The sequence below is a fragment of the Sus scrofa genome, chromosome 1 (assembly GCF_054392235.1).
Source record: "Sus scrofa isolate SSC_HxYL_T2T_F1_AM1 chromosome 1, Sscrofa_HxYL_maternal_Yorkshire_Landrace_v2.0, whole genome shotgun sequence".
In the NCBI taxonomy this organism is placed as follows: Eukaryota; Metazoa; Chordata; class Mammalia; order Artiodactyla; family Suidae; genus Sus; species Sus scrofa.
This window is the reverse complement of record NC_139383.1, coordinates 201,685,455-201,713,006: the sequence shown is the minus strand read 5'-3', so window position 1 is coordinate 201,713,006 and position 27,552 is coordinate 201,685,455. Positions and strand designations below refer to the sequence as shown.

The following is a 27,552-nucleotide window of genomic DNA, read 5'->3' as shown; positions in this document are numbered from 1 at the left end:
TAATATTTTTATTGAGAATGTAAGGATGAATTATATTTAATTAATATTTACCTTTTTATAAACCCCACCAAAATGAGGAAGAATCTCACTTTACATCATCCTAACTAAAGTGATCACAATTGACTCCCAACAAGAGTGCACCTGTGCTCCAAGGCCTTCAGCACATATCAACTGGCCCCAAGTAAAGGAGATTCTGAAATCTCAAATAATATCCATATTACAAAGGAATGTAATTAGAAGGTAAAATAATGAAATTGAGGAAGATAAAATGTAGGTACGATTAACAGGAATTACTCTTAGACTAGGAGATTGCCAGGTTGTTGATTTTTGTCCCAAGAGAAGAGACAGAAACATCATTTCTATCACTTGAAAATGCACTAGGCTCAAAAATGAGGGAAATTATGTAACTACGGTAATTGCAGCCCTCTGGAGAGAAATTTAACAATACTCTAAATATCAGCAATCATCTAGTATTTGTTACACATTTTTTTCATTAATTACAGAAATAATTATCAGCTCTATGAAAACCGGTTTAAAAAAGAAAAAAAAATGTGTAATCCCTCCACCTTAATCCATGTCTGATTAGTTTTTTGTATTTCTTCTACCATTTTTCCTTATAATGTATATAGACTTGTAACCATATTATATAGGAACCTATAGTTATCCTTAGCCACTCTTTATCTTTTATCTAGAATTCATCATAAAGACCTACCCAGTTTTCTATCTCTCTGTTTTAGGAGACTCTCCATTTTATTTTTTATTGAAATATAATTAATTTATAATGTGTTAATTTCAAATGTACAGCAAAGTGTATATATATATTTCTTCAGATTCTTTTCCATTATAAGTTATTATAGGATATTGAGCAGAGTTCCCTGTGCTATAGAGTAGGTCTTTGTTGTTTACCTATTATATATATAGTAGTGTGTATATGTTAATCCCAAACTCCTAATGTGTCTCTCCTCACTCCCCTCACTATCCCCTTTGGCAACCATAAGTTTATTTTCTATGTCTGTGAGTCTATTTCTGTTTTGTAAATAAGTTAATTTGTATCAGTTTTAGATTCCACATATAAATCATATTCTATGATATTTATCTTTGCCTGATTTACTTAATATAATAATCTCTAAGTCCACCCATGTTGCTGCCCATGGCATTATTTCATTATTTTTTATGTCTGAGTAATAGTCCATAATCTTCTTTATCCATTCCTCTGTCAATGGACATTTAGGTTGCTTCCATGTCTTGGCTATTGTAAATAGTGCTTCTATGAACAATGGGGTACACAAATATTTTTGATTTAGAGTGCAGGATTATATGGCAACTCTATTTTTAGTTTTTTAAGGAACCTCCATACTGTTCTCCATAGTGGCTGCACTAATTTATATTCCTACCAACAGTATTAAGAGGGTTCTCTTTCCTCTACATCTTCTCCAGCATTTATTATTTGTAGACTTTTTAATGATGGCCCATTCTTCCATCTCTTAAATCGACCTGTCTTCTACCACCTGCACAGGTAATACCCAAATCAAGTCACCATTACTGTCCACTTGAACCATTTCAATAGCCTCTTAAGTAACCCCCTTGCACTCTCTCCTACTCCCCAAAACCCTCCAGAGGACTTAGAAGGACATGCATGGTTTGACTTCTTATCTTTAACCACTCTCTATTTGCTGTCTATTTTTCAGCATCTCACCAGTTCCTTTCAGCATTTTACTTCATTAGGGTCTGCACACTGTCTGAGACCTCTTTCCTCCCTCCAGGCTTCCTTCCTCTGTCTCTCAAAATCTATTCATCTCCTTTCAAGACTCAACTTACACTTCACTTTTCACAATGCTTTGCCTGACAACCAACTCCCATAATTCAGACTCAATTATGTTCCTGTGAAATATTCTCTTCTAGTACCTCTTACTTCTTATTAACACTTATTAGAATTGCAGCTTATTGATCACTTATATAATTATTTCTTTTAACATCTGTCTTCCTCACTAAACAAGAAGCTCCATGAGATCAGGCAGCATGTTAATTTTTTTCCCTGTTGTCAGCATCTAGTTGAGTGATTACCATAGGTGATGGTTGTGAATATTTGCATACACACACACAGACAATATTATATCCTACTTCTTTCAACTAACATCTTAAGGCGTTTGGCATATTTGCACAGTGTTTTATATTTACCATTTTTAATGATTTAATTTTTAAGACATCAAAACTCTTTTACTTTTATTTGCATTTATTTTTGTGAAATTTATTCCCAGGCCGTAAGTTTTTGCTTCTTCAGTTTCTTCTGGGATATCTTTTTCTTCTGTGCAACCTCGTCTTCTGGCTTAGGAACAATCTGCTCTTTCTCAGTAAGGATCATTTCAATGTGGCAGGGAGAACTCATGTAAGTGCTGATCTGACCATGAGCTCTGTAAGTCCTGCGCCGCATCTTAGGGGCTCTGTTCACCTGGATGTGCTCAATGACCAGAGAATCTACATCTAAGAACTTAAGTTCAGCATTACTCTCTGCATTTTTAAGCATGTGCAATAAAAATTCAGCACTCTTTTTTGGCCACCGACCCTGTGTCCAGCCCCACTGTTTGGCCTGGGCACACCTACCAACTCCACCATTGTAACGACAGAATGGCACACATTGCTTCTGTAGAGTGACATCTTTCAGATACTTGGTGGCTTTTCAAATATCCATACCCTTAATGACCTGGGCAGTTTCACGAGTGTTCTTAAAGTGAACACGAAGATTTGAACCTCTTGATTTACATGATTTTGTGGGGTTTTCTGGGTCGAGTGAATAGCGAACCATTTTTAGAGGTCACCTCAGGCCGCTTACCGGAAAAGACAATGATTTAGCATTTTTTTTTTTTTTCGTCTTTTGTCTTTTTTTTTTTGTTGTTGTTGTTGTTGTTGCTATTTCTTGGGCCGCTCCCGCGGCATATGGAGGTTCCCAGGCTAGGGGTTGAATCGGAGCTGTAGCCACCGGCCTACGCCAGAGCCACAGCAACGCGGGATCCGAGCTGTGTCTGCAACCTACACCACAGCTCACGGCAACGCCGGATCCTTAACCCACCTAGCAAGGCCAGGGATCGAACCCGCAACCTCATGGTTCCTAGTCGGATTCGCTAACCACTGCGCCACGACGGGAACTCCTGATTTAGTATTTTTAAAGCTAAGTTATCAATTAAAACCTGAATACCTTTTCCCAAAATCACATCTATGAAAAGTACCTATTTTACAACAATATGAAATCCTTTACATCTCAAGAAAAAAAATAACTAGTATTCTCCATTAGAGTAATAATGTAAGTTATACTAACTCAGACATCATCAACTTAACATTTATTAGAGCTCTGACAGGAGCTAGGGTAAAGCTTACTTCTGTATTTTCTATTACAGTAAAATTTAAAATTAAATGGGCTAAGCAAGATCACCATCATCATCAAAATATTTCAGGAGACTCTTTACATTACAATTCTCATTTTTTTCATTAAGAGGTTAGGAGAAGGGCCTAAGGTTTTTCCTTCCTAATCAGGTAACAGATAATGCTCACACTGCTGATCCATTGACACACTTTGAAGAGCAAGGTTTTATTGAAGTATGATTCATAGGTCATAAAATTCACCTTTTTAAAGCATACCCATTCTAATCACAAACAGTTCACTACTTTTTAGAAAATTTATCAAATTGTGCAAGCATCATGTCCAACAAGAGTTAGGACATTTCATCACCCCAATATGATCTTTTATAACCATATATAATTAATCCTCATTCCCACCTCCAGCACCAGCTAACCAATAATCTACCTTCTGTCTTTACAATTTACCTTTTCTGGGTTCTCCATATAAATGGAATCATACAATAAAGAAAAAGATTATGAGACACAGCAGAAATAACGCTAAAATAGATATGAGGCACCATCAGCCAGTTCCACTTCTGCAACTAGTTATAATCTTGGGAAAGATGTTTGATTCCCTAGACTCCCATTTCCTCATCCGCAAAATAATAGAACTGCACTTGGACAGTTGTCGACATTCCTCGAAGATAACATTTTAAATCAGGGTCTTGGGGAGCTCCCCGTAGTCACCATCCTTTGCACTCTGGACTACTGATGGCATCGAACACATGTGAAATTCATTTTGCTTCAAACATAATTAGGATGCAGATATCAAAATTCAAGAATCTAAATGTCCATTGACAGATGAAAGGATACGGAAGATTTGGTACATATACACAATGGATATTACTCTGCCATAAAAAAAAAAAAAATGACATGGAGAGTTCCTGTTGTGGTAGAGTAGAAACTGAATCTGACTAGTAACCATGAGGATGCAAGTTCAGTCCCTGGCCTCACTCAGTGGGTTAAAGATCTGGTGTTGCTGTGGTGTAGGCCAGCAGCTGCAGCTCCAATTCAACCCCTAGCCTGGGAACTTTCATATGCCATGGGTGTGGCCCTAAAAAGCAACAAGAAAGCAAGCAAGCAAGCCATCTGCAGCAACATGGATGCAACTAGAGATTCTCATACTAAGTGAAGTCAGAAAAAGAAAGACAAATACCACATGATATCACTTATATGTGGAATCTAAAATATGACGCTAATTAACCTATGTGTAGAACAGAAACAGACTCACGGAGATGGAGAACAGACTTCTGACTGTCAAAGGGAGGGGAAGGGAGAGGGATGGACTGGGGTTAGTAGATGCAAAGTATTACATTTAGAATGGATAAGCATTGTGGTCCTACTGTACAGCACAAGGAACTATATCCAATCTCTTGGGATAGACCATGATGGAAAATATGAAAGCCTGCTTGCTAAGAAATAACAAATACCTATGTACGACTAGGTCACCATGCTGCACAGCAGAAATGGACATAACACGAAATCAATATACTCTAATAAAATTAAGGTTTTTTTTTTTGTTTTTTTTTGTTTTGTTTTTTTTTAGGGCCGCACTCAAGACACATGGAGGTTCCAAGGCTAGGGGTCAAATTGGAGCTGTAGCCACTGGCCACAATGCAAGATCCAAGACACATCTGCGACCAATACCACAGCTCACAGCAACTTCAGATCCTTAACCCACTAAGTGAGGCCAAGGATCGGAACTGCATCTTCATGGATACTAGTCAGATTTGTTTCCACTGAGCCACAATAGGAACTCAAAAAATAAAATGTAAAGAATAAATTAATGAAAAAGAAACAAGCATATAGAAGGCACTCAAGAAATAGACTGAATTAAACTAAACTGAACTTGGTTGGCCTCCACAAATTAGGTTTGCTTAATCCTATAAGATCTAGGAATGGTTTTTATAAATTTTAAACTATTTCCAAATTTTATTTATTTATTTATTTATTTATTTATTTATTTATTTATTTTGTCTTTTTCCTTTTCTAGGGCTGCTTCCCGGGCATATGGAGGTTCCCAGGCTAGGGGTCGAATCGGAGCTGTAGCTGCCAGCCTATGCCACAGCCACAGCAATGCCAGATCCAAGCCGTGTCTGAGACCTACACCACAACACATGGCAATGCCGGATCCTTAACCCGCCGAGCAAGGCCAGGGATCCAACCTGCAACCTCATGGTTCCTAGTCAGATTCGTTAACCACTGTGCCACGATGGGAACTCCTATTTCCAAATTTTAGATGCATAAGCTCTTCATTGGAGACTACATTTCTTTTTCAGAATATCAAAAGGGCCCCTTATCCCCCACTGTCATGTCTATAAACAGCACAGATTGGTGAGGTTAGTCTATCTCTGAAAGATACTCTACCACCAATAGTTACACAAGTTTTAATGTGGTTCCCACTATGTTTGTGATGAGGAAAATAAGAATCTTTCATCTAATAAGATTTTCATTTATAGTCAGAAAACCATTCCAGCACAAATTATAAATCCATTGCACATGTTTCTACTAGGTCCTAGGACATGGCCTCACATTCTTATTCATACTGGCCCCCTCTGTCTATGAAAGAACACATCAATACGCTTAAGTTAGAACTCTCAAGCTAGATCAGTGCTAACAAATGTTCAATAATTTTTCCTTTGTTTTCATTTGTTGACACAAGCTACAAACTAAGCAGGTAGTAAAACTGTTCATTACTAAAATGATGACTGCTACACATTTTATCTCCTTCATTAGTGGTTATCAAAACAAGGTCTCCTGTGGTCCTTGATGGCTGGCTTCTTAGAATAGCAGTGCTAACAACACGACAATCTCAGTACTTCTGTGTCTGGCAAACATTAATCATCAGATCCCCCTGGGATCCCATCAAAAGCAGCAGCCTTAATGGGATCCTTGTGGCTGCAAACCGAAGTAGGTTAAGTGGGGGGTATATGATGTCTCTCAGGTCTGCCCAGCCAAAGTGGCCCCAGTCAAAGAACATTTGAAAACATCCCTTCTACATTCCCCTTTCCACTGGCAGGGAATTTCACATAAGAAATAGAAGCACTGTTTTGTAAGCATGATAGTGAATGCGTGATTCCTTAACTAATTCTACATACATATGTGACCTATTTTATAGCATTATATATAGTTATACAGATTGTATCTATTCAGTTAAACCAAAAAGCTCGCTGTATTTCTACTTTAAGCCAGTAATGCCTGTCTTTTACTTTTTTCTTCTCTTTCTTTTTTAATCCTTCCAATTTCTCACTGAAAGATAATGAAAGCCTGCTTGCTGAGAAATAACAAATACCTCTGCAGTCTTCTGTTAGCACGGTTCAGTTCAACTAGGATTTACTACTGTCACTTGTAATGAATGGGATCCTACTTTCCAGTAGCAAAATAGTAATATTTCATTCCAAAATGCATGCTGGTATAAATACAAGTTCTGCAATAGAACAGCTAATGGAAAGGAAAATCCTCCAACTAATGTGGAAAATGACATTTCACTACATTTCTAAACAGAGTCCCACATGAAATACACATTTTCTTTTTAAGGCCACACCCATGACATATGAAGTTCCTGGGCAAAGGATTGAATCTGGGCCACAGCTGCAACCTATGCTGCAGCTATGGCAGCACCAGATCCTTTAACCCACGGCAACGGTCCAGGGATCGAACTTGTACCTTTGCAGTGACCCCAGTCACCCCAGTTGGATTCTTAATCCACTGCATCACAACAGGAACTCTGAAATACACATTTTGGGTTAGTTTCAGATTGGGGGGGTGGTAAACGCTAAATGGAACTCTTGCCCTAAAATGTTCTTACACCATTTAAGTCTTTGACCATAACACCTACCCCTGTGAAAAACAAAACTTTAAAAGGACTCTGACATCTTTCCAACATAGAATAATGAGCTACAAAGTATATCTTTAAGAAGTATTACTTGCTTAGAGACCGAAAAGGGTGATGGAATTTGGGAGAACCAAAGACCCACTTATGGGAGTTCCTGTTGTTGCTCAGTGGGTTACGAACCCAACTAGTATCCATGAGGATGCGGGTTCAATCCCTAGCCTTGCTCAGTGGGTTAAGGATCCGGTGTTGCTGTGAGCTGTGGTGTAGGTCGCAGATGCAGCTCAGATCCCAAGTTGCCCTCGCTGTGGTGTAGGCCAGCAGCTGCAGCTCCGATTTGCCCCCCTAGCCTGGGAACTTCCATATGCCACAGGCACGGCCCTAAAAAGGAAAAAAAAAAAAAAAAAAAAAAAAGACCCACTTAGCAACAACAAAAAGCTTTCTGCTTAAGAGTCCAGGTAAGATATTGAGAGCTTCATCATACTTTCCACAATGTGCCTTGAAATGATTTGTATTTTGCTTCAAGACAATTTAAAAAGAAACAGTCAAAGAGTTAGTGCCCTGAAGGTAAGGTTTTCCCCCCTCATCCCCTCTCTCATCAAGTGACCCACACTTTTGTGGAATGACAACTATAAATAACCACTCTGTCATTAATGCTCACTAGGAAAAAACAAAAAAGAAAAGCAATTCTTAAACAGATCACAATTTCATTCTATAAAACTGACAATAATTGTTCCTAAGAATTAAGAACTCTTTGGAGGATCTAAAGTATAGAAACTAAGAAAATAAGATTCAAAATGTTTTTGGAATTCCTAAATTTACACACTCCAAATAGTACTTGTCACTCTGTCATTAAACCTCAATCATTAAACATGATGCTCTAAGCTTGCAATTACTATGATTGTGAATAGGACATTTGCTCCTTTACATGAATTTTAGAGAAATGTAGATATTTTAATGGAAAAGTAGAACCAGAGACATGCCCTTTCTTTTACCTTAATATGTTACACTAAGAAAAATAAAAAGATTTTAAAAACCTCTTCCTCCAATAACTAGTTTAGAATTGATTACTCAAATAGCTAGTTAAGCATAAACTTATAAACACTCCCTTTAACGTAGAAACAGTAACCTGGGAGTACCCATCGTAGTGCAGCAGAAACGAATCCAACTAGGAATCGTGAAGTTGTGGGTTTGATCCCTGGCCTCATTCAGTGTGTTAAGGATCTGGAGTTGCCATGAGCTGTGGTGTAGATCACAGACACAGCTCCAATCCTGCATGGCTATGGCACAGGCCAGCAGTTGTAGCTCCAATTCGACCCCTAGCCTGGGAACCTCTATATGCCGTGGGTGCAGCACCCTCCACCCCCCCCAAAAAAAACCAAACAAACAGAAACTGTAACCTGTACTACTATTCTACAGTAATGCTTTTTCCTTGCTGTCCACTCATCAGCTCATTTCTTTTTAAATTTAAGGAATGCATCTTTTTAAAGCATAATGAGCCTTACTGATAAGAGAAACACAAAAACCCATCACCTCTGATAAATGTAACTGGTACTCCCTATGTATCCTCTAGATACCATGTATCTTTGGAAGGTATGGCACAGAGAACTTGAGGACAATCCCATTCTTTAGCATGTGCAGACCAATGTACAAGCTTTAAACTTAGGAGCAATTTCTTCATCTGTAAGTGAAAAATGACACAGTCCCCTCAAAGCTACCCATAAAGTTGATGAGATCATTTCACCAGCTCCAGCAAAAGGATGTATGTTGAAGGCCTCCTCAGGTCATCCTGGGAACCCCTGATGAAGGAGTGAAGAAAGAATTTCAATCCACCAAGAAATCAACATTTATTGGGTACCTCCCCATAGATCCCAAGGTTTACTGAGGTCTACCCAGAACTCAGTCATACGATTCCATGCTCTGGCTATTCCAGATACAAAAAGGCTCAGAGTGTCAGCCAAAAGTTGATTTGGGACTATATATGTTATATATATATGTACCTATATATACACACACCCATATGTTAGAGAGTCATTGGCAAGGTGAAAAAATCATAAAGGGAATTCTCTGCAGTTTTTGAAATAGTGATGTGTGTTTTGGGAGTTCTCAAACTTAGGTGTTAAACATTTCCGCAGCAATTTGTACTTACAGAGAGCTTCAGATTTGTTTTTATTAATATCCTGGCATCACAGAGGAATCTAAAATGCCACAAGAAGAATCTGTTTCTAAGGTAACTCACTATGTACCCTTATGTAAATAGCTCAGAAAACAGAGCTGCTCATATTCTGACTGAAAATGTACCCAGATCTATAGAAGGACCTTTTGTATCTTCCCGACCTTCAATCTAATGTCTTGGCTCTCCAGCAACTGGCTCGCTGTGTAGCATGTTCATTTGCTGGGTCAAATTATTGATTGGGGACAATAACCCATCATCTAGGTTGCAAGAAAACAAACAATAAAGAGTGGAAATTTTAAAGGGACAGATCTACTCCCTTTTGAGCAAGGAAAACATGGAAATGGAGACAATAGGGTATAATTTAGAAATGAATTGTCTTTGTTAATAATTGTTGAAGATGGGTGATGGGTACATGAGGCTCATTATGCTTTCCTCTCTATACTTTCCCGTATGTTTGAAAATTTCCATGATAAAAAGTGTTTTTTCTTTTTTTTGATTAATGAAGATCTCTTCCCAGCCTCCCTACTGTAATACACTGAAGGAAACAAGAACACAAACACAGATGTTAAGTAAGCTCCCATGATGGTTAGTTTTATGTGTCAGCTTGGCCCAAGTATTTGATTAAACATTTCTCTGAATATTTCTGTGAGAGTGAGGGTGCTTTTTTGTGGATGAGCTTAACACTTAAAAAGGTAGATTTTGCATGAAAAGATGCTCAGCATCACTAATTATTAGAGAAACGCAAATCAATCCAAAACTTCAAAGAGGTACCAACTCACACTGGTCAGGATGACCATTCTTAACAAGTCAACAAATAACAAATGCTGGAGAGGGTGTGGAGAAAAGGGAACCCTCCTACACTGCTGGTGGGAATGTAAATTGGGGCAGCCACTATGGAAAACAGTATGGAGGTTCTTCGAAAAGCTAAAGATAGAGTTTCTCTATGGTCCAACAATACCACTTCTGGGCACATATCTAGAGAAAACTATAATTGAAAGATACATGCACCTGTATGTTCATAGCAGCACTATTCACAATAGCCAAGGCATGGAATGTCTATCAACAGACAAATGGATAAAGAAGATGCAATACATACATGCAAAGCAATACTACTCAGCCATAGAAAAGAATGAAATACTGCCATTTGCAGCAACATGGATGTACTGAGAGATTATCACACTAAGTCAGAAAGAGAAAGACATGGAGTTCCCATCATGGCTCGGTGGTTAACAAATCTGACTAGCATCCATGAGGACGCAGGTTCGATTCCTAGCCTTGCTCAGTGGGTTAAGGATCCGGTGTTGCCATGAGCTGTGGTGTATGTAGGTCAAAGATGCAGCTTGGATCCTGTGCTGCTTTAGCTGTAGCATAGGCTGGCAGCTACATCTCTGATTCAACCCCTAGCCTGGGAACTTACATATTCCTCAGGTGTGGCCCCCCCAAAAAAAAAGAAAGAGAAAGAGAAATATCATATGATATCACTTACATATAGAATCTAAAATATGGCATAAATGAACCCATCTATGAAACAGAAACAGATTCACAGACAAAGAGAACAGATTTGTGGTTCCCAAGGTGGAAGGGTCGTGGGGAAGGGATGGATTGGGAATTTGCAATTAGCGGATGCAAACTACTGTATATAGAATGGATAAACAACAAATCCTACTGTATAACACAAGGAACTATGCTTAATATCTTATGATAAACCATAATGGAAAAGAATATGAATATGTATATGTATAACCAAATCACTTTGCTGTACAGCAGAAATTAATATAACCTTATAAATAATTTTTTTTTAAAAGTGGACTTTGTGTAAGGCAGATTTCCTTCCATAATGTGAGAGGGCCAAATACAATCAGTTGAAGACCTTAACAAAGACTGACCTCCCCTGAGCAAGAAAGAATCCCATCAGCAGATGACCTTCACACTTCAGCTGCTGCAACATTAGCTTTTTCCTGGGTCTCCAGCCTATTGGCTCACCCTACAGATTTTGGACTTGCCAGCCTCCATAATATAATAAGCTAATTCCTATAAGACAGAAACTAGTTCCTTAATTTTTTCTCTCTCTCATGTACACACATAAGAGAGCAAAAAAAAAAAAAAATGTATGTATTGAGAGAGAGAGTAGGACAACTGAAAATTCCATAGTAGCCATTGGGAAATGTACTTATAAGAGTTCCCAGAACCAATACACTCTCTCTCTCTCTCTCTCTCTCTCCCTTTCCTTCTCCCTTCCCTCCCCACCCCCAGCAGAGAGCAAGATGTGTTCAACCCTATGTAAAGTAAATCTCTCCATCCTGTCAGTTAGTCATTATTTTAGGCCCTTATCACATTGATAATAATCTGTAATCATTTTATTTGCCTCTTTACTTTCAGTTTTATTTATTTTCCGTTGTTATCCAAAGTGGAATTTCCATGAGAGTAAAGACTGTATCTCTCTTTTTCACCGTTTTATTTCCAGGACTTAGCACACTGTGTAGCATAACATAGATTTCTAAGAAATAATACTGAATGGATGAATGAATATTCTCAAACGAGTAACTTCTCAACTGAGTTCTTTGAAATGTGTACCATCAAATAGGGTTCAATCTATCATACTTTAACAGGTGCATTGAGAGTATTCTCAATTATTTTTGTCACCAAAACAAGGAACTAGACACCACAATGAGATGCGACAACATTTGTCCTCATGTTAAAACTCTCACAGCTCCTCAGTTTTTCTTTTCATGTATTAGGTTGAACCACATGAAACTTCCAACCTACAAAATCAGTAATATCACAGAGTTCAACCCAATAGAATAAACACTTAGAGAAATGTGTATACTGTGCAAATTAAAGCATTAAAATCAGAAGAGAAAATACTTTTCAACTTAGACTGTTATCAAGTGGTTTTCCCATCTAGGTACCCCCATCCAAGTTGGGTCCTGTTTGGAAAATGCCTCACTGGAAGGGTGACAAGAAGTAAAGAAGGACTATTCCATTCATCCCACCATTTCAGGAAAAAAAAAAAAAAAAAAAAATACAAGGGAGGATGGTGGGAGGGGTAGAAGATTTCAACTTTTTTTTTTTTTTTTTTGTCTTTTTGCTATTTCTTTGGGCCGCTCCCACGGCATACGGAGGTTCCCAGGCTAGGGGTCGAATCGGAGCTGTAGCCCCCGGCCTACACCAGAGCCACAGCAACGCAGGATCTAAGCCGTGTCTGCAACCTACACCACAGCCCACGGCAACGCCGGATTGTTAACCTGCTGAGCAAGGGCAGGGACGGAATCCGCAACCTCATGGTTCCTAGTCGGATTCGTTAACCACTGTGCCACGACAGGAACTCCAGGTTTCAACTTTCTAAAGAGAGTTAATTCTTAACTCTAAAACAAATTATTGTACCATCTAAAATTCTATAAATTATATAAAAAGTATATTTCAGTGGCATTTATAGGGTTTAATCATCCTATCAGAAAAAAAAAAAAAACATAGGGGACTATTTGGTCCTTTTGTTATTCTAAAGCATTTGGTTCATTTAAAATTCATCTGAGTAGTCCAACACCCATAACCCCTGTGCAGACCTGCAAGTGAAGAAACTGAGACTCTGGGTTCAGAAAACACAACGTGAAAGACAGCAAACCCAGACTTCTTGGAAAAGAAGAGACTGTCCTTTAAGACACATCTTTTGGCCTATATTTAATTCATCAGTCCTACTAAACATGAAGTATAAAGAAGCTAATGCTGGTTATTTACAATGGTAAGATGGGGACATGGCTAAATGTCCTTCTCTATCTTAAGGAGCCAAATTATGATAATGATGATGATGATGAAACCATCCATATCTGCTGGCCAGTATCCTTTACACACATATATAAAACATACATATATAAATGTATATATATATATATATTAAATATGTGTATTATATATATTATATATATTTAACATCTGTTTCAGATCCTGATTCACACTATTTTGCAAAATTTTTCATCACGCTTTCTTTTTTGGGCCTAAAACTAAAATGGAATATAGTCACCATCATTCAGAAAACACTGGACATTATATAGACAGAACAGCCAAATTCTTCTATTTGGGTCCAGTTCACTAAAAATTTCTAAAACTCAGAATATAAATTTTGACACCTTTGAATAATCTTATGAAGTAGACAATTTTTCTAAATCATTTTTACTTTTTTTTTTAAAACCCCTACGAAGAAGTAATCTGCTCGTAGCACCATGGTACCTCTGAGGTGGTGGGGAGGGAAGCAGCATGAAGGACAAAGCTTCTTGCTGACCAGGGCAGAACTGAACAGAACCAGTCAGGGTAGGAAATAGCTGGGGAACCTCAGATGAACTCTGAGGACAGAAGCAAAGGTAAACTGGGCCAGTGTTAACACTCTGCTCAAGTGCTTCCATTCCGTACCAAATGGGGAAGTTGGCAATGAACTTCCCCCTGCTGGCAGTGGCACTCCACCCTGGCCACTCCTTTAAGTCACCTGGCATTCTTTTTCAAACTCTACAGGGCACCGGGCCACTGTCACTCCTTATTCTGATTTAACTAGTCTGCAGTGGGATTTGAGCGTTAGTATTATTTAAAAGCTTCCCAGGACTGAGATACAATGTAGTTCAACTGGACTGACAACTGGAAAGCACTCTTGACTGCTGATTACTACGTATTCCATAAATAATTGACAAGCTTTTGTTTTGTCTCTTTGTAAGAATCATTCTAATCCTGGATGGGGAGTGTCAAACACCACTATTGAAGGAAAATGGAGAAAGAACTTTATATCTAATTCTTCACCATTGCTCCTAAATTGTCGTGATTTAACAGCACTCTCATGTGACGTTTCTACCCCCTCTCTTTCTGTAATGGGCTGAATGGTGCCCAAGCTCTGTCCATGTCTTAATCCCTGGAACATGCGAAGGTTGGGAGGGTGTTTGTGGACGTTGATGAAGTTAAGGATCTTGAGAAGATCTTCCTGGATTTCAGGGTGAGACTTAAATCCAGTGACAAGTGGCAGAGAGAGGACAGAGGCAATATGAAGATGGAGGCAAAGATGGGACAGAGGCAGCCACATGCTGAAAAGTGCCAGGGGTGGTCAGCAGCCACCCGAAGCTGGGAGAGAGTGTGGGCCAGCCAATGCCTTGATGTCAAACTTTAGGTCTCCTAAACTGTGTGAAAGATCAATTTATGTTGTTTTAAGACACCAAATTTGTTGTGATCCGTATGGCACCCACTGGAAACCAAACCATCCTCCAAATGCTCCTTTTCCTCACTTTCTTACATCCCAGAAATTCCAAAGCATGAAACAATGGCTTGAGTTGGGATGTTAGGTGGACGGAAAAATAGTGCAATTAAGAGCTTGTCCTCTAACATTAGGCTGTTTTTGGATACAAGTCCCAGCTTTGTCACTGAATAGCTTGGGAAAAAAATTCATCACTCCAAGCCTCAGTTACCTCATCTATAAAACGGAGATGTTAACAGTACCTCTGTGCTGAATTGTGTAGTAGCAAGTCATACTTGAACATACTCTGACCTAAAGGTAGAACTGAAATTAAAAGTATCTGACAACTGCAGCCATCATGACCCAAGCAGAAGGAATTGGGACCAGTCGGAGCCCTGCTGGACCAGAAGCTAACCATCTGGTTGTAGGTGAAGAGGTGGGAGTGGCCTTGAGGGGCAACCAGTCAGCTGGGTCTTTTAACCAACTGGTAGGGAGAATTGTCACGTTTTAACCACCTGACTTCTGAGCTCCAGCTGGCACAGTTTTCTTGCCCAGCACCAGCTTTGCCTAAATGTATAGTCTGTCTCCAGGCTGTCCCAGGGTGCTCTTGTCTCTCTCTGTCACCCCTCGCACCCATGCTCAGTGTTGAGAAACTGAACTTCCACTTGTCCCTCAAAGTCATTTGGTTGGTTTCATTGGGCATGAAAAATCAGTTTGAGGGGTTTCTACTCCCACCCCTTGTTCCTGCTCATCAAGGTGCATTGAGCACCACAGTAAGTTGATTTGCTGTGACATGCTGTTTCCTCCTGCTGGCTCCCTGACCTCCAGAGGAGGCGGCCTCTGCCTCTCCAGCCTCCCCTGTCAAGTGTCTACACCTGCAGTACCTCCTCGTGATACGTCCAGGGAAGACAAGTACATGATTTGAAGACCCAGTGCAGACTGAAAATGGAGGGCCCTTGTTTCAAAATCCTTGAGAAGTTCAAGAAGGCAAGAGCAGAGCACCAACCCAAGAGCAGGGCCCTTCTGGGCATGAGGCCCTGTGCAGCTGCACAGCTGGCGTGCCCATGAAGCCAGCTCTGGTTCCAGGAGGCTCAGTGGCTCACTCCCCAGGTTCCTCAAGCCTACCCTGCCCCCCAGGTGCAACAACTTCCCAGTGGGAGCACAGTGGCTTGTTTCCTCACACAGAAACTTCTGAACGCCTGTGTGACATGGTCTGTTTGCCTGAGGAACTGTGTGGGGAGTCTTCAGAACCCCTTCCAGCATGTTCTACCCCCTGCAGCCACCCTAGGCTCACATGGGGCCACTCCTCCAAAGGGGATGTATATGCTGCTCTGAGCTGGGCCTCCTCCTCAGGCCATGCTGGACTCTGATCTCACCACAACCACTGCCATCCCGCCCCACCTCCACCACCCTTCTCCCAGTCCAGGCAATGCCCAAGCCCTCCAAACCTCTTTTCCTGTCATCCTTCCAAGCCTGGGATGCCCTTTCCAGTGATGGAAATCCTTTCCTCTCCCTCCCTGTCCTGGAGGACCCACCCCCATGTCACAGCCTATATCTTTTCTACACCATGCCTCTTAAAGGGAAGCTCTTTGCTCCAAATTCTCAAAGTTGCCTTTGATACATAACAAAAGCTTTTGAGGTGGAAAAAAAAAAAAGCAAAACAGAAAAAGAAAATTCTCTCTCTTTCAAAGCTAAGCTTCTTTAAAAACTATTATCTCACAATGGGATTTTGATTTTTAATAAATTTTTTATCTCAAAGCTGTACAATGACTTCTTTGTGGCAAGTAACATCTACCCTTCCCCCAAAGCAATCTCTACTGAGAAATAACACAAGTACCTTGCATTATTAAATCAAATAATCTGTGTAACAGACTTAGCAGGTATATGGCAATACTAAATGCTAAATAAACGAGAGCCACCAATTCCAATTATCTAATTATTATTATTTTCTATGTTATTAGGAGGAAATAGCTTCAGTTTCTCCCCTTATCCAGACCAATGATGTGTAAACTCTTTAAACTTAGAAAAAATATATAGCCTAAAAGGCACAGTTTTTGGTGAGGTAAATTATTTTGCACAGTGGGCTAGGAAAATAAATTGTGACACCTAACTCTCTGATATATAACAAAAAGAATGATTTTATTCCTCAGAACTTCACATATATTAGATTCTAATGATTAGGTTGCTGATACTCAGCCATTTTTTTGACCCATAAAAATGGCAGTTTCACAGGGTTCAATCTAAGAGTAGGATGGTCTAGTTGCTTTTTAATCATTTTCATTAGGCCTCTTCCACTGAAAGACTGAGACCTAGAAAAGAAGTTGCTATGGTAACCCTAAGGCTCAAATAGGATTGCACAATAGCAATTGGGAGAAACCTAGTCCAAAATCATCAATTTGCAAATGAGGACTTAAGACCCAGAGAGGTGAAGTGAGCTTCCCAAAATATCATAGCCAATTAGTGGCGAAACTAAGCTCTGGCTGTCTGTACGGTGCGTCTTTCCACCACACTAGGCTGCCTTCCTTCTTCCTACATTTGTCAAAATACGTTAAGAACATCCCAACTTCACTGAGAAAGCAGTGCTCTGAGGATGATAATTAAGGCAAACATCAAAAGTTAAATAAAATCTGGGATAGAAGTACACTTTTCAAAGACTCTTGATCAATGATAATTAAACTTTTAAAGAAGAAATGTCAAAATGAAATTCTTTGCTTCTTAGACATTATAATTTGTAGATTCTCCTGATTTAACTATTTTCAAAGCTCCCTTCATAAGCACCCACCCTGAGTTTGAGACATGGATTTCAGTGTTTCTTGAGCTCACAGCTTCTGGTTCATGCTTTATTGTTATTGTTTCAACAGTATCTTCAAACCTCAATTTATTTGCAAGTATAATTCATAACTGTCTCTAAATTACTCAGATAACATGTCAAACAAGACAAAAAGAAAATATCTTAAATAGCTCTAATCCTAGCTCTCTGTACCCATTACAGTTTGAAAAAGAGAAAACATCACCAACTTTAATCTCCCAGTTTAAGTACTGAATACAGTGTGTCCATGTGTGGTGGTGCCATTCCTAGAAACCACTACTGTGACTAGAATTTTGTTACTACTACACAGCTTTGGTTAAAGGTCTATTAGGATTTTTACCATAGGCAGCATGCTGGTATTTTTACAAAGTTAATTCATTTAATCGAGACCAACCCTGTAAGGGATGTACTGATAATCCCAATATACAGATAAGGAGGGACGCTTAGAACGGTTCCATAATTTGCCCAGGTCACACACCTTGTGACAGTCAGCTGCTGAAGGGAGCAAAGTAGAATCGCTGTAAAACCTACCTCCACACCACCCCCCAACCCAGTGGAAATCTATTCATCCTGCCCACCTATGTCCCAGCCAAGACAGCAGGGGCTCAACCACTTGTAAGTCCCAGATTTCACATAACAAATTCTACTTTAAATATTCACACTCTATTTTCAGAAGATGAGCCAGATGTCCCAAGTGGAGTTCAAGAAATAAGGCCACTGCAACAGTAGCAATGCCAAATTCACTGCCAGAACTGAAATGAACACCCCTCCCATCATTCTCTCCTATGGTATCTTTAAATTTATGTCCCCACACTCTTTGATACCGTTCCCTTAAAAAGCAGAACCTAAATCTCCTTCCCTGAACATAGGCTGTACTGAGCAAATGACTAGAATGTGCTGGAAGTAATATTATAGGACTTCCTCAGACTAGGTCATTAAAAAAAAAAAAAAAAATGGCTTCCTTTTGCTCTCCTCTCTTGGATCATTCCTTCAGGGGGAAGCCAGCTGTCATGTTATAAACATAGTCAACCAGCCCTGTGGAGGGTTCATGTAGGAACTAAAGTCTTCTGCCATCCTGGACGTGAGTCCATCAGCCCCAATCAAGCCTTCAGATGCCTGCAGCTGACATTCTAACTGCAGCCTCATGAAACCCTGATCTATAACCACAACTAAGCTAATCCCATATTCATGAACTTTGGAAACAAATATATATTTGCCATTTTAAGTACTTAAGCTTGGGGGGAATTTGTTAAAGCAATAGATCAGTAATACATATTTATTCCTAAATTATGCCTTTTCTTCTATCAAAGCTAAAAGAGTTAAACCACGCTACACATGGGGCCATATCAGTAAGTCATTAAATATTCTCCTTGGTTCAGGCTGGCTCACCTAGAATGCCCAGGAGGTGGGATGCCTCAAGGTTGTTCTCCTCAAGGCCCTTCCCCAGCTCAAAAAAAGTAATGTAAGGCTGTCCCTCTACCAGTTCCATCACACATGCCTACATGGGGACATGAGAGAAAAGAGTGAAAATCAGGCTGATTCAAAAAAAAAAAAAAAGAAAAAAGCAAAGTGTTGCCCATAAGATAAGAAAGAGCACAATCTTTATTTTTTTTGAATAACAAATTGTAATTTATTTACATATTTTCAATTTATTTATATATGAAAATTTATCAGACAGTCTGATTTTAGAAATATTGAAATCCAAGATAAGCATCTGATTAAAATCATAGCATCATTAATATTTTCTCTCCCCTACTCCAAGATTCCTTTTTTCAATTTTTTCTTCAATTTTTTTTTTTTTTTTTTGCCTTTTCTGGGGCCGCTCCCACAGCACATGGAGGTTCCCAGGCCAGGGGCCCAATCGGAGCTGTAGTTGCCAGCCTACGCCACAGACACAGCAACGCGGGATCTGAGCCGTGTCTGTGACCCACACCACAGCTCATGGCAATGCTGGACCCTTAACCCACTGAGCGAGGCCAGGGATCAAACCCGAAACCTCATGGTTCCTAGTCGGATTCATTAACCACTGAGCCATGACAGGAACTCCCACTTTATTTTTTTAAGATTTTAATTTTTTCCATTATAGTTGGTTTACAGTGTTCTGCCAATTTTCTACTGTACAGCAAAGTGACTCAGTCACTCACACACACACACATAACAATATATATATGTTCTTTTTCTCACATTATCCTCCATCATCCTCTATCACAAGTGACTACATATAGTTCCCAGAACTATACAGCAGGATCTCATTGCTTATCCATTCCAAACGCAATAGGTTGCATCTATTAACCTCAGATACCCGGTCCATCCCTCTCCCTCCCCCTCCCCCTTGGTAAAAAGTCTGTTTTCCAAGTCCATGAGTTTCTTTTCTAGAGTATGGTCTTTAAATGTCCAGCTTCTGTGTGATGATAAGCATCACTCTGTGATAACATCCTGTATCAAAAAGTTCTACACATTGTCAATTGAAAACAGACTGTGTCCTTTAAGATCAGAAGCCAGTGATTTCTTTTAGTGTGTTATTTCCCCCTATCAAATTGAAGCAAGTTCAATCTACTAAGATTCAGTAAACTTAAAGAGTAAAAATTTCTCTTTAGAAAAGTGACTGTCGCCCTGTGAGGTGGGGGGGGGGGTGGCCCCAAGCCCTAGAAATCTCAGAAACAGTTAAGTGAAATGAAATGTCAACACTGTTCCAAAAAAAATGAGACCAAAGCACACCAAGGCTCTTGTCAATCAAAATCCATTTTTTCTTCCTTCAAGCATTAGTCAGAGGGAAAATCAACAGACATCTAAAAAGCTAAGAAGACGAGAAGTGGTGGTCAGCCTTTTCCCATCTGCTCCTCCAACCCTAAAGACAGCACTTACTTTCCCAAAGCTAATGTATTCTTCAGTAACGTCCGTTCATCATACCCACCACAGCAGCTGCTAAACAACTCACACGGGTGATTTCTTAATGGGGTCCATCCTGGAAACTGGGACACTCCTTTCCTGACCCAAACCACAGCCAGATGGCAAGCTCAGAAGACTGAGGCAACATACTCACCCAGTCTTTCATGGGTCCCAGCCTTGTCTGTCGAGTGCTTCCTTTTCCCTCGTTGCTCCAGGCCTGGAAGGCCTTCTGTGACTTCCAAACACAGCTTCTTGTTGATGAAGAGGAAGAGGACCATCAGAAGGACAACAAAGACCCCAGCTGCTGACAAGAAGCTGATGGCTTCAGGAGGGACTGGCAAGAGAACACAGAGGAAAAAATATCACCAAGTGAACCCACTCTTAGTTCTAACAATCGATCAGAGTTATTTGGGATCTTGACATGTATTGATTAGGGTGGCAGGTGCTCTCCAGATCATGACTTGCTGGCACGCCCAGAACTGTGCACAGGGGAAAGGAAAAGGACTACTGCAGGAACATCCTGCTGGGCTGGTTCTTAAATGACAGACCTCCATACCTTTGCACATGTGGTTTCTTCTACCTGGAAGATAACTCCTCTGGCCCCTATCTTTGGCCTAATATTCCACTTCAAGCATGCAAGCCATTAGAGAGATATCACTGAAGTGAGTTGACTTGAAAATGGTTGACCAGTGTTATAAAAGCAACTCTTAAAAACACCACTGCCAGGACAAGTATCATATGATATCACCTATATGTGGAATCTTAAAAAAAAAGTATACAAATGAACTTATTTGTAGAACAGACTTTGAAAACAAACTTATGGTCACCAAAGGAGGCAGGTGGTGGGGGTGAGAGGGATGGACTGGGGATTTGGGATTGGCATATGCGCACTGAGGTATATGGAATGATTCACCAGCAGGGACCTGCTGTATAGCACAGAGAACTCCACCCAGTATTCTGTGACAATCTGTGTGGGAAAAGAATTTGAGAGAGAATGGATATATGTATATGTATGACAGGTCATTTTGTTGTACAGCAGAAATTATCACAACCTTGTAAATGAACTACACGTCAAGAAAATATTAAAAAATCTTACCAACTAACAAAACTTAATTACATTTTGTACAAGTATATCTCTAAAATAATTTTTATAAAAAATAAATAAAAATAAAAATTCAACTGCCTAAAGCTTTAAAAATCATCACTTGAGACAAACTTTCAGACACACATCTATCAACATTAGCAATCGGAAGAAAGTCATTTCCTGGTTACAATCTTGCAAATTCAACTATGCAATATGACTATGATGATTATCAGTGGTGACAAGAAAACTCCTAATCCATGCCATCTGTAAGTAAATTAAAATTATATTTTGACTGTTAATATTTTAGAATTTTCAAAGATGAAATTCCATCTTCCTCTGTCCCGTCCTCCTCAAAAAAATCCTGAGCTTTATATTGCAACAGAACAAAGGGTGGGGGAAAAAATGTATACATGTAAGAGTAACTTGATCCCTATGCTGTACAGCAGGAAAAAATAAATAAATAAAATAAAAATAAAAATAAAAAAATCCTGAGCTTTAAACGACCCTGGTTAAATGCTACCCAGTATGCCTTAAAGAGCCCCAGCCATTGAGGTCAGCTATGACGTATGTACCAGGGAGGCCAGAGCTGGTTCTGGTTGAGGAAAGACTCCTCCAAGAAAGTGACATTTGAGCCAAGACAACATTCAGTAAAGAAATCCAGAAAGCAAGTTGTATAAAGGAATCAATGACAAAGCAGGTGTCAATAAGAGTTATTCAAGGCAGCTGGGTATATGCGAAAGCTTATGAAATTGAATCTCCCAAGAGATTCATTTAATCCTCGGGTAGGTTTAATATATGGATTAGTAATATGAAGGGATAACATTCACCTCATCCTACCACCCAGATAAAGGAGGAATCAAACCGGTCCCACCCAATGAAAAGATAAAGAAAATAAATGGCACTGCCTCTCTGAGTCAATCTAGCGGCCAGCCAGGGAAAGAACAAACAAAAGGAAAAAGAGCAGGCAAGATAATAGCTTTGTAACCTGCAAAATGATAATTGTGCCTGCTTATCGAAGTCAACATACATTGTGGGGGAGAAAAGTGTGCACATATAGATAATTCCCTCTGCCCTGAGAGGCAGCACAGGTGAGCAGTGTTCTTGGCATGAGTTCAGCAGTCAGGCTGCCTGGGAGGAAATCACACTCTACTACTTATTATCTGTGTGGCCTTGAGCAAATGATTTAACCTCTCTGTGCTTCAGTTTCCTAAATAATGAAGGCGATACTAATCTAACTAAATTAAAGATTAAATGAGGTAACAGAAGGAAAGTAACCTGTGTGGCACCTGGCACACAGAGAGTTCTCAAACAGGAGTAACCACCTTCCTCAACATCACCATTACCATCATTACAGAACTTTAAAACACCCAGGAGCAGACATGGATGTGCTGCTGTGGACACAGGCTGTGCTCTAGACCCCGTTTTCCTCCCTTTCAGTAAAACAGTTGTCTCAAAAGGGTGGGGAGGCATAAGGCAGCAGGTTGGGATTAGCAGACAAACTATTATATATAAAATAGATAAACAAGGTCCTACTGCATAGTACAGGGAATTATATTCCATGTTCTGTAATAAACCATAATTGAAAAGAATATGAAAAAGAATACATGTGTGTATACCGCATCACTGGGCTGTACACTAGAAAATTTACAACTAAATCAACTACAATTAAAAAACATCTCAGGAGGGAGTTCCCATCATGCCACAGCAGAAATGAATCCAACTAGGAACCATGAGGTTGCAGATTCAATCCCTGGTCTCGCTCAGTGGGTTAAGGATCCGGCATTGCCTTGAGCTGTGGTATAGGTTGCAGACACAGCTTGGATCCTGCATTGCTGTGGCTGTGGTTCTGATTAGACCCCTAGTCTGGGAACCTCCATAATGCCATGCGTGTGGCCCTAAAAAAACAAAAGACAAAAAAAAAAATCTCAGGAGACTGGGATTAAAATATACATATTACTATATATAAAATAATATATGTATAATACTGAACCACTTTTCTGTACAACAGAAACTAACACAACATTGTAAATCAACTGTATTTCAAAAAAAGTTTTTAAAAAAGTATCTCTACCTCCCCCTCCATTCTTTTTTTTTTTTGTCTTTTAGGGCCACATACATGGCACATGGAGACTCCCAGGTTAGGAGTCAAATTGGAAGCAATGCCAGATCTGAGCTGAGTCTGTGACCTACACCACAGCTCATGGCAACACTGGATCCTTAACCCACTAAGCGAGACCAGGGATCGAACCCATGTCCTCGCAGATACTAGTTGGGTTCATTAACCCCTGAGCCATGATGGGAACTCCTTGCCCTCCATTCTTTAATTTTCAACTACTTCCCTTAGTAGATACAATATCATTTTCACCTGCATTAAAAATACACTAAGTATCTCCCATCCTATAAAAGCCCCTCCTCAGTACCATATGCTCTGTTCAACCACAGCCCTGGCTCTTTCCCCTTCACAACCAACCATCAGAGTAGCCTACACTCATCTCTACTTTCTCACCTCCAAAACCCCTAGCATCCTTCACCTAGATTCCCACTGATCCCCAGGTACCCAGCCTTAACCCCTCAAATCCCTTTTCCACACAAGAGCCAGAATAATCCTTCTGAAATATGTCTGATTTGTTTAACTGACCTCCTAAAACCATATGCAGTGGGTTGAATTGTGTCCCCCAAAAGAGACACCCACCCTGAATCTCAGAATGTGATCTTATTTAAAATAATCTACTCAATAGTTTGTAATAACCTATATAGGAAAAAAGGATGGATATATTCATCTGTATGACGGATTCATTTTGCTGTACACCTGAAATTAGTACAACATTGTAACTCAATCATACTTCAATACAATTAAATTTAAAAATAAAATTAATTAATTAAAAAAAAAAGGTCTCTGCAATGTAACTAGGGTGCCATGTTGAGATGAGATTATCCTGGATTAGGATGGGCTCCAAATTCAATAAATAAGTGTCCATAAAAACACTGAAAAGGAGAAGACACAGAGAGAAGAACACCATGTGAAGAAGGGGCAGAGACTGGTGTTATAAAGCCACCAGCTGAGGAATACCAAGGGTTGCCAGCAGCCACCCAGAACCAGTAGCCAGCATAGGGTATGCACTCAATGCATGGAACAGACTCTGTCTCCAAGATTCCAGAGCAACCAACCCCATGGACAGCTTGATTTTAGACTTCTAGCTTCACAAACTGTGAGAAAATCAATGACTGTTGTGTAAAGCTATCAAATGCATGGTAATTTGTCACCATAACCCTAGGAAACTAATTTAACCTCCAACGGCTGCCCATTACCCATAGGACAAAACTTGAATTCCTTAACTTGGTTTACAAGGCCTTTCATGACCTCGCTACTGATTCCAGCCTTTATCACTCACCACTCCCCAGCATCAAACTCTGTTGCCAGTATATTCATCTATTTCTGGTTCCCCAAACAGACCTTTGGAGAGGCTATTTCAAATCCATGGCACAACGTTCAGCCCTCCACTCTCTAACTCTGATACTACACTTCCTCTGAAAGTCTTTCTTGTTCCTTCTGACCAGGCTGGATGCCTCTACTGTGTGTTCCCACGCACAGAGCCCTCAATAGCTTTTTCAACAGTTTTCAAATGTTAAATTTTCAACTTCATAAGAACAGGGACTATGCCTCAGTTACCCATTGTACTCTCAGCAACCAGCATAGGGTAGGCACTCAATACCATATTTGATGCTTGAATAAACGTTGAACTCCTCTGTGTTACCACATGTTGATAAATGAAAACTTCTGCAAAGAAAAGATATACTTCAAGTGGGTCAGTAACACTAACAACAAAATATCATTTAGGTAAGACCTGGGCTTAGGAAAAAAAAAAAAAAAGGTTTATTTATCATCCATCAACAGAAACATCTGCACCTAATAATTCCCTTCATTAATGAAACTAAATCTTGATTTTCTTAATAAGCTGTATTTTTGCATTATAAAACAATATGAGACTTATTATATAAAATCTGCAAAGTATAGAAAAAGATGAAGACAACTACTGTTAAGACCTCCTTCAAGTCAGTTTCAACTATTGGGCAAATAGTCAATTTTTTGTATGGATTTTACTTTTATTGGTTTATAAAAAAAATTTTTTTTTGGCTTTTTGCCATTTCTAGGGCCACTCCCATGGCATATGGAGGTTCCCAGGCTAGGGGTCGAATCAGAGCTGTAGCCGCAGACCCTACGCCACAGCCACAGCAGTGCCAGATCCGAGCCGAGTCTGTGACCCACATCACAGCTCACAGCAACGCTGGATCCTTAACCCACTGAGCAAGGCCAGGGATTGAACCCACAACCTCATGGTTCCTAGTCGGATTCATTAACCACTGCACCACAACAGAAACTCCAGAATTTTTTATTAGATAAAACTATTACTTTTTAGAGACTTAAAGAAAAAATAATTCATGCACATAGTAAAATATTTTTAAAATACTGGAAAACATTTAAAAAAATCATATTGAATCTCACCACTTATCATTGTTTTCCCTTAAAATTTTTTCCTTAACTACTTTTACCACCATTAAGATATTGTCTCATGGAGTTCCCGTCGTGGCGCAGTGGTTAACGAATCCGACTAGGAACCATGAGGTTGCGGGTTCGATCCCTGCCCTTGCTCAGTGGGTTAACGATCCGGCGTTGCCCTGAGCTGTGGTGTAGGTTGCAGATGCGGCTCGGATCCCGCGTTGCTGTGGCTCTGGCGTAGGCCGGTGGCTACAGCTCCAATTCAACCCCTAGCCTGGGAACCTCCATATGCCGCGGGAGCGGCCCAAGAAATAGCAACAATAACAACAACAACAACAACAAATAAATAAAAAAAAAAAAAAAAAAGATATTGTCTCAGGAGTTCCCGTCGTGGTGCAGTGGTTAACGAATCTGACTAGGAACCATGAGGTTGAGGGTTCAGTCCCTGCCCTTGCTCAGTGGGTTAACAATCCGGCGTTGCCATGAGCTGTGGTGTAGGTTGCAGACGAGGCTTGGATCCCGTGTTGCTGTGGCTCTGGCATAGGCTAGTGGCTACAGCTCTGATTCAACCCCTAGCCTGGGAACCTCCGTATGCCGTGGGAGTGGCCCAAGAAATAGCAAAAAGACAAAAAAAAAAAAAAAAGATATTGTCTCATATGCTGATATTAATGCATATAATATAAAAACATTCACAGATTCCAGATTGAATATAATATAAAGAGATTCAATATAATCTCCAAAGATGCAAGAAAAAAAAAGAAGGAAATCTTTGCATTGTTCAAAATAACTCTGATTTTTGTAGATGAAATTATTTCTTTTTTTTTTTTTTTTTTATTAAATTTTATTTTCCCACTGTACAGCAAGGGGGTCAGGTTATCCTTACATGTATACATTACAATTACAGTTTTTCCCCCACCATTTCTTCTGTTGCAACATGAGTATCTAGACATAGTTCTCAATGCTATTCAGCGGGATCTCCTTGTAAATCTATTCTACGTTGTGACTGATAAGCCCAAGCTCCCGATCCCTCCCACTCCCTCCCCCTCCCATCAGGCAACCACAAGTCTCTTCTCCAAGTCCATGATTGATTTTCTTTTCTGAGGAGATGTTCATTTGTGCTGGATATTAGATTCCAGTTATAAGTGATGTCATATGGTATTTGTCTTTCTCTTTCTGGCTCATTTCACTCAGTATGAGATTCTCTAGTTCCATCCATGTTGCTGCAAATGGAATGATGTCATCCTTTTTTTTATGGCTGAGTAGTATTCCATCGGGTATATATATCACATCTTCCGAATCCAATCCTCTGTCGATGGACATTTGGATTGTTTCCATGTCCTGGCTATTGTGAATAGTGCTGCAATGAACATGCGGGTGCATGTGTCTCTTTTAAGTAGAGCTTTGTCCGGATAGATGCCCAAGAGTGGGATTGCAGGGTCATATGGAAGTTCTATGTATAGATTTCTAAGGTATCTCCAAACTGTTCTCCATAGTGGCTGTACCAGTTTACATTCCCACCAACAGTGCAGGAGGGTTCCCTTTTCTCCACAGCCCCTCCAGCACTTGTTATTTGTGGATTTATTAATGATGGCCATTCTGACTGGTGTGAGGTGGTATCTCATGGTAGTTTTGATTTGCATTTCTCTTATAATCAGCGATGTTGAG

The 27,552-nt window shown here is 39.8% G+C and overlaps 1 protein-coding gene across 16 annotated transcripts in view; it reads right to left on the bottom strand.

Moving 5' to 3' along the window:
- SYT16 (synaptotagmin 16) overlaps positions 1-27,552 on the bottom strand; it is a 295,384-nt gene that overhangs the window by 135,170 nt on the left and 132,662 nt on the right. For 15 of the 16 annotated variants that reach the window (XM_084982978.1, XM_084982990.1, XM_084983008.1 and 12 more), the window contains one exon: positions 20,460-20,639. Coding sequence is in view for 3 of the 16 variants with exons in the window: in XM_084983004.1 (XP_084839130.1) it covers positions 20,460-20,639 (180 nt within the window). In the remaining 13 variants the exon portion in view is untranslated. Of the gene's footprint in view, positions 1-20,459; positions 20,640-27,552 lie in introns of those variants that run through there. The other variant, XM_084983021.1, reaches the window with a different exon arrangement.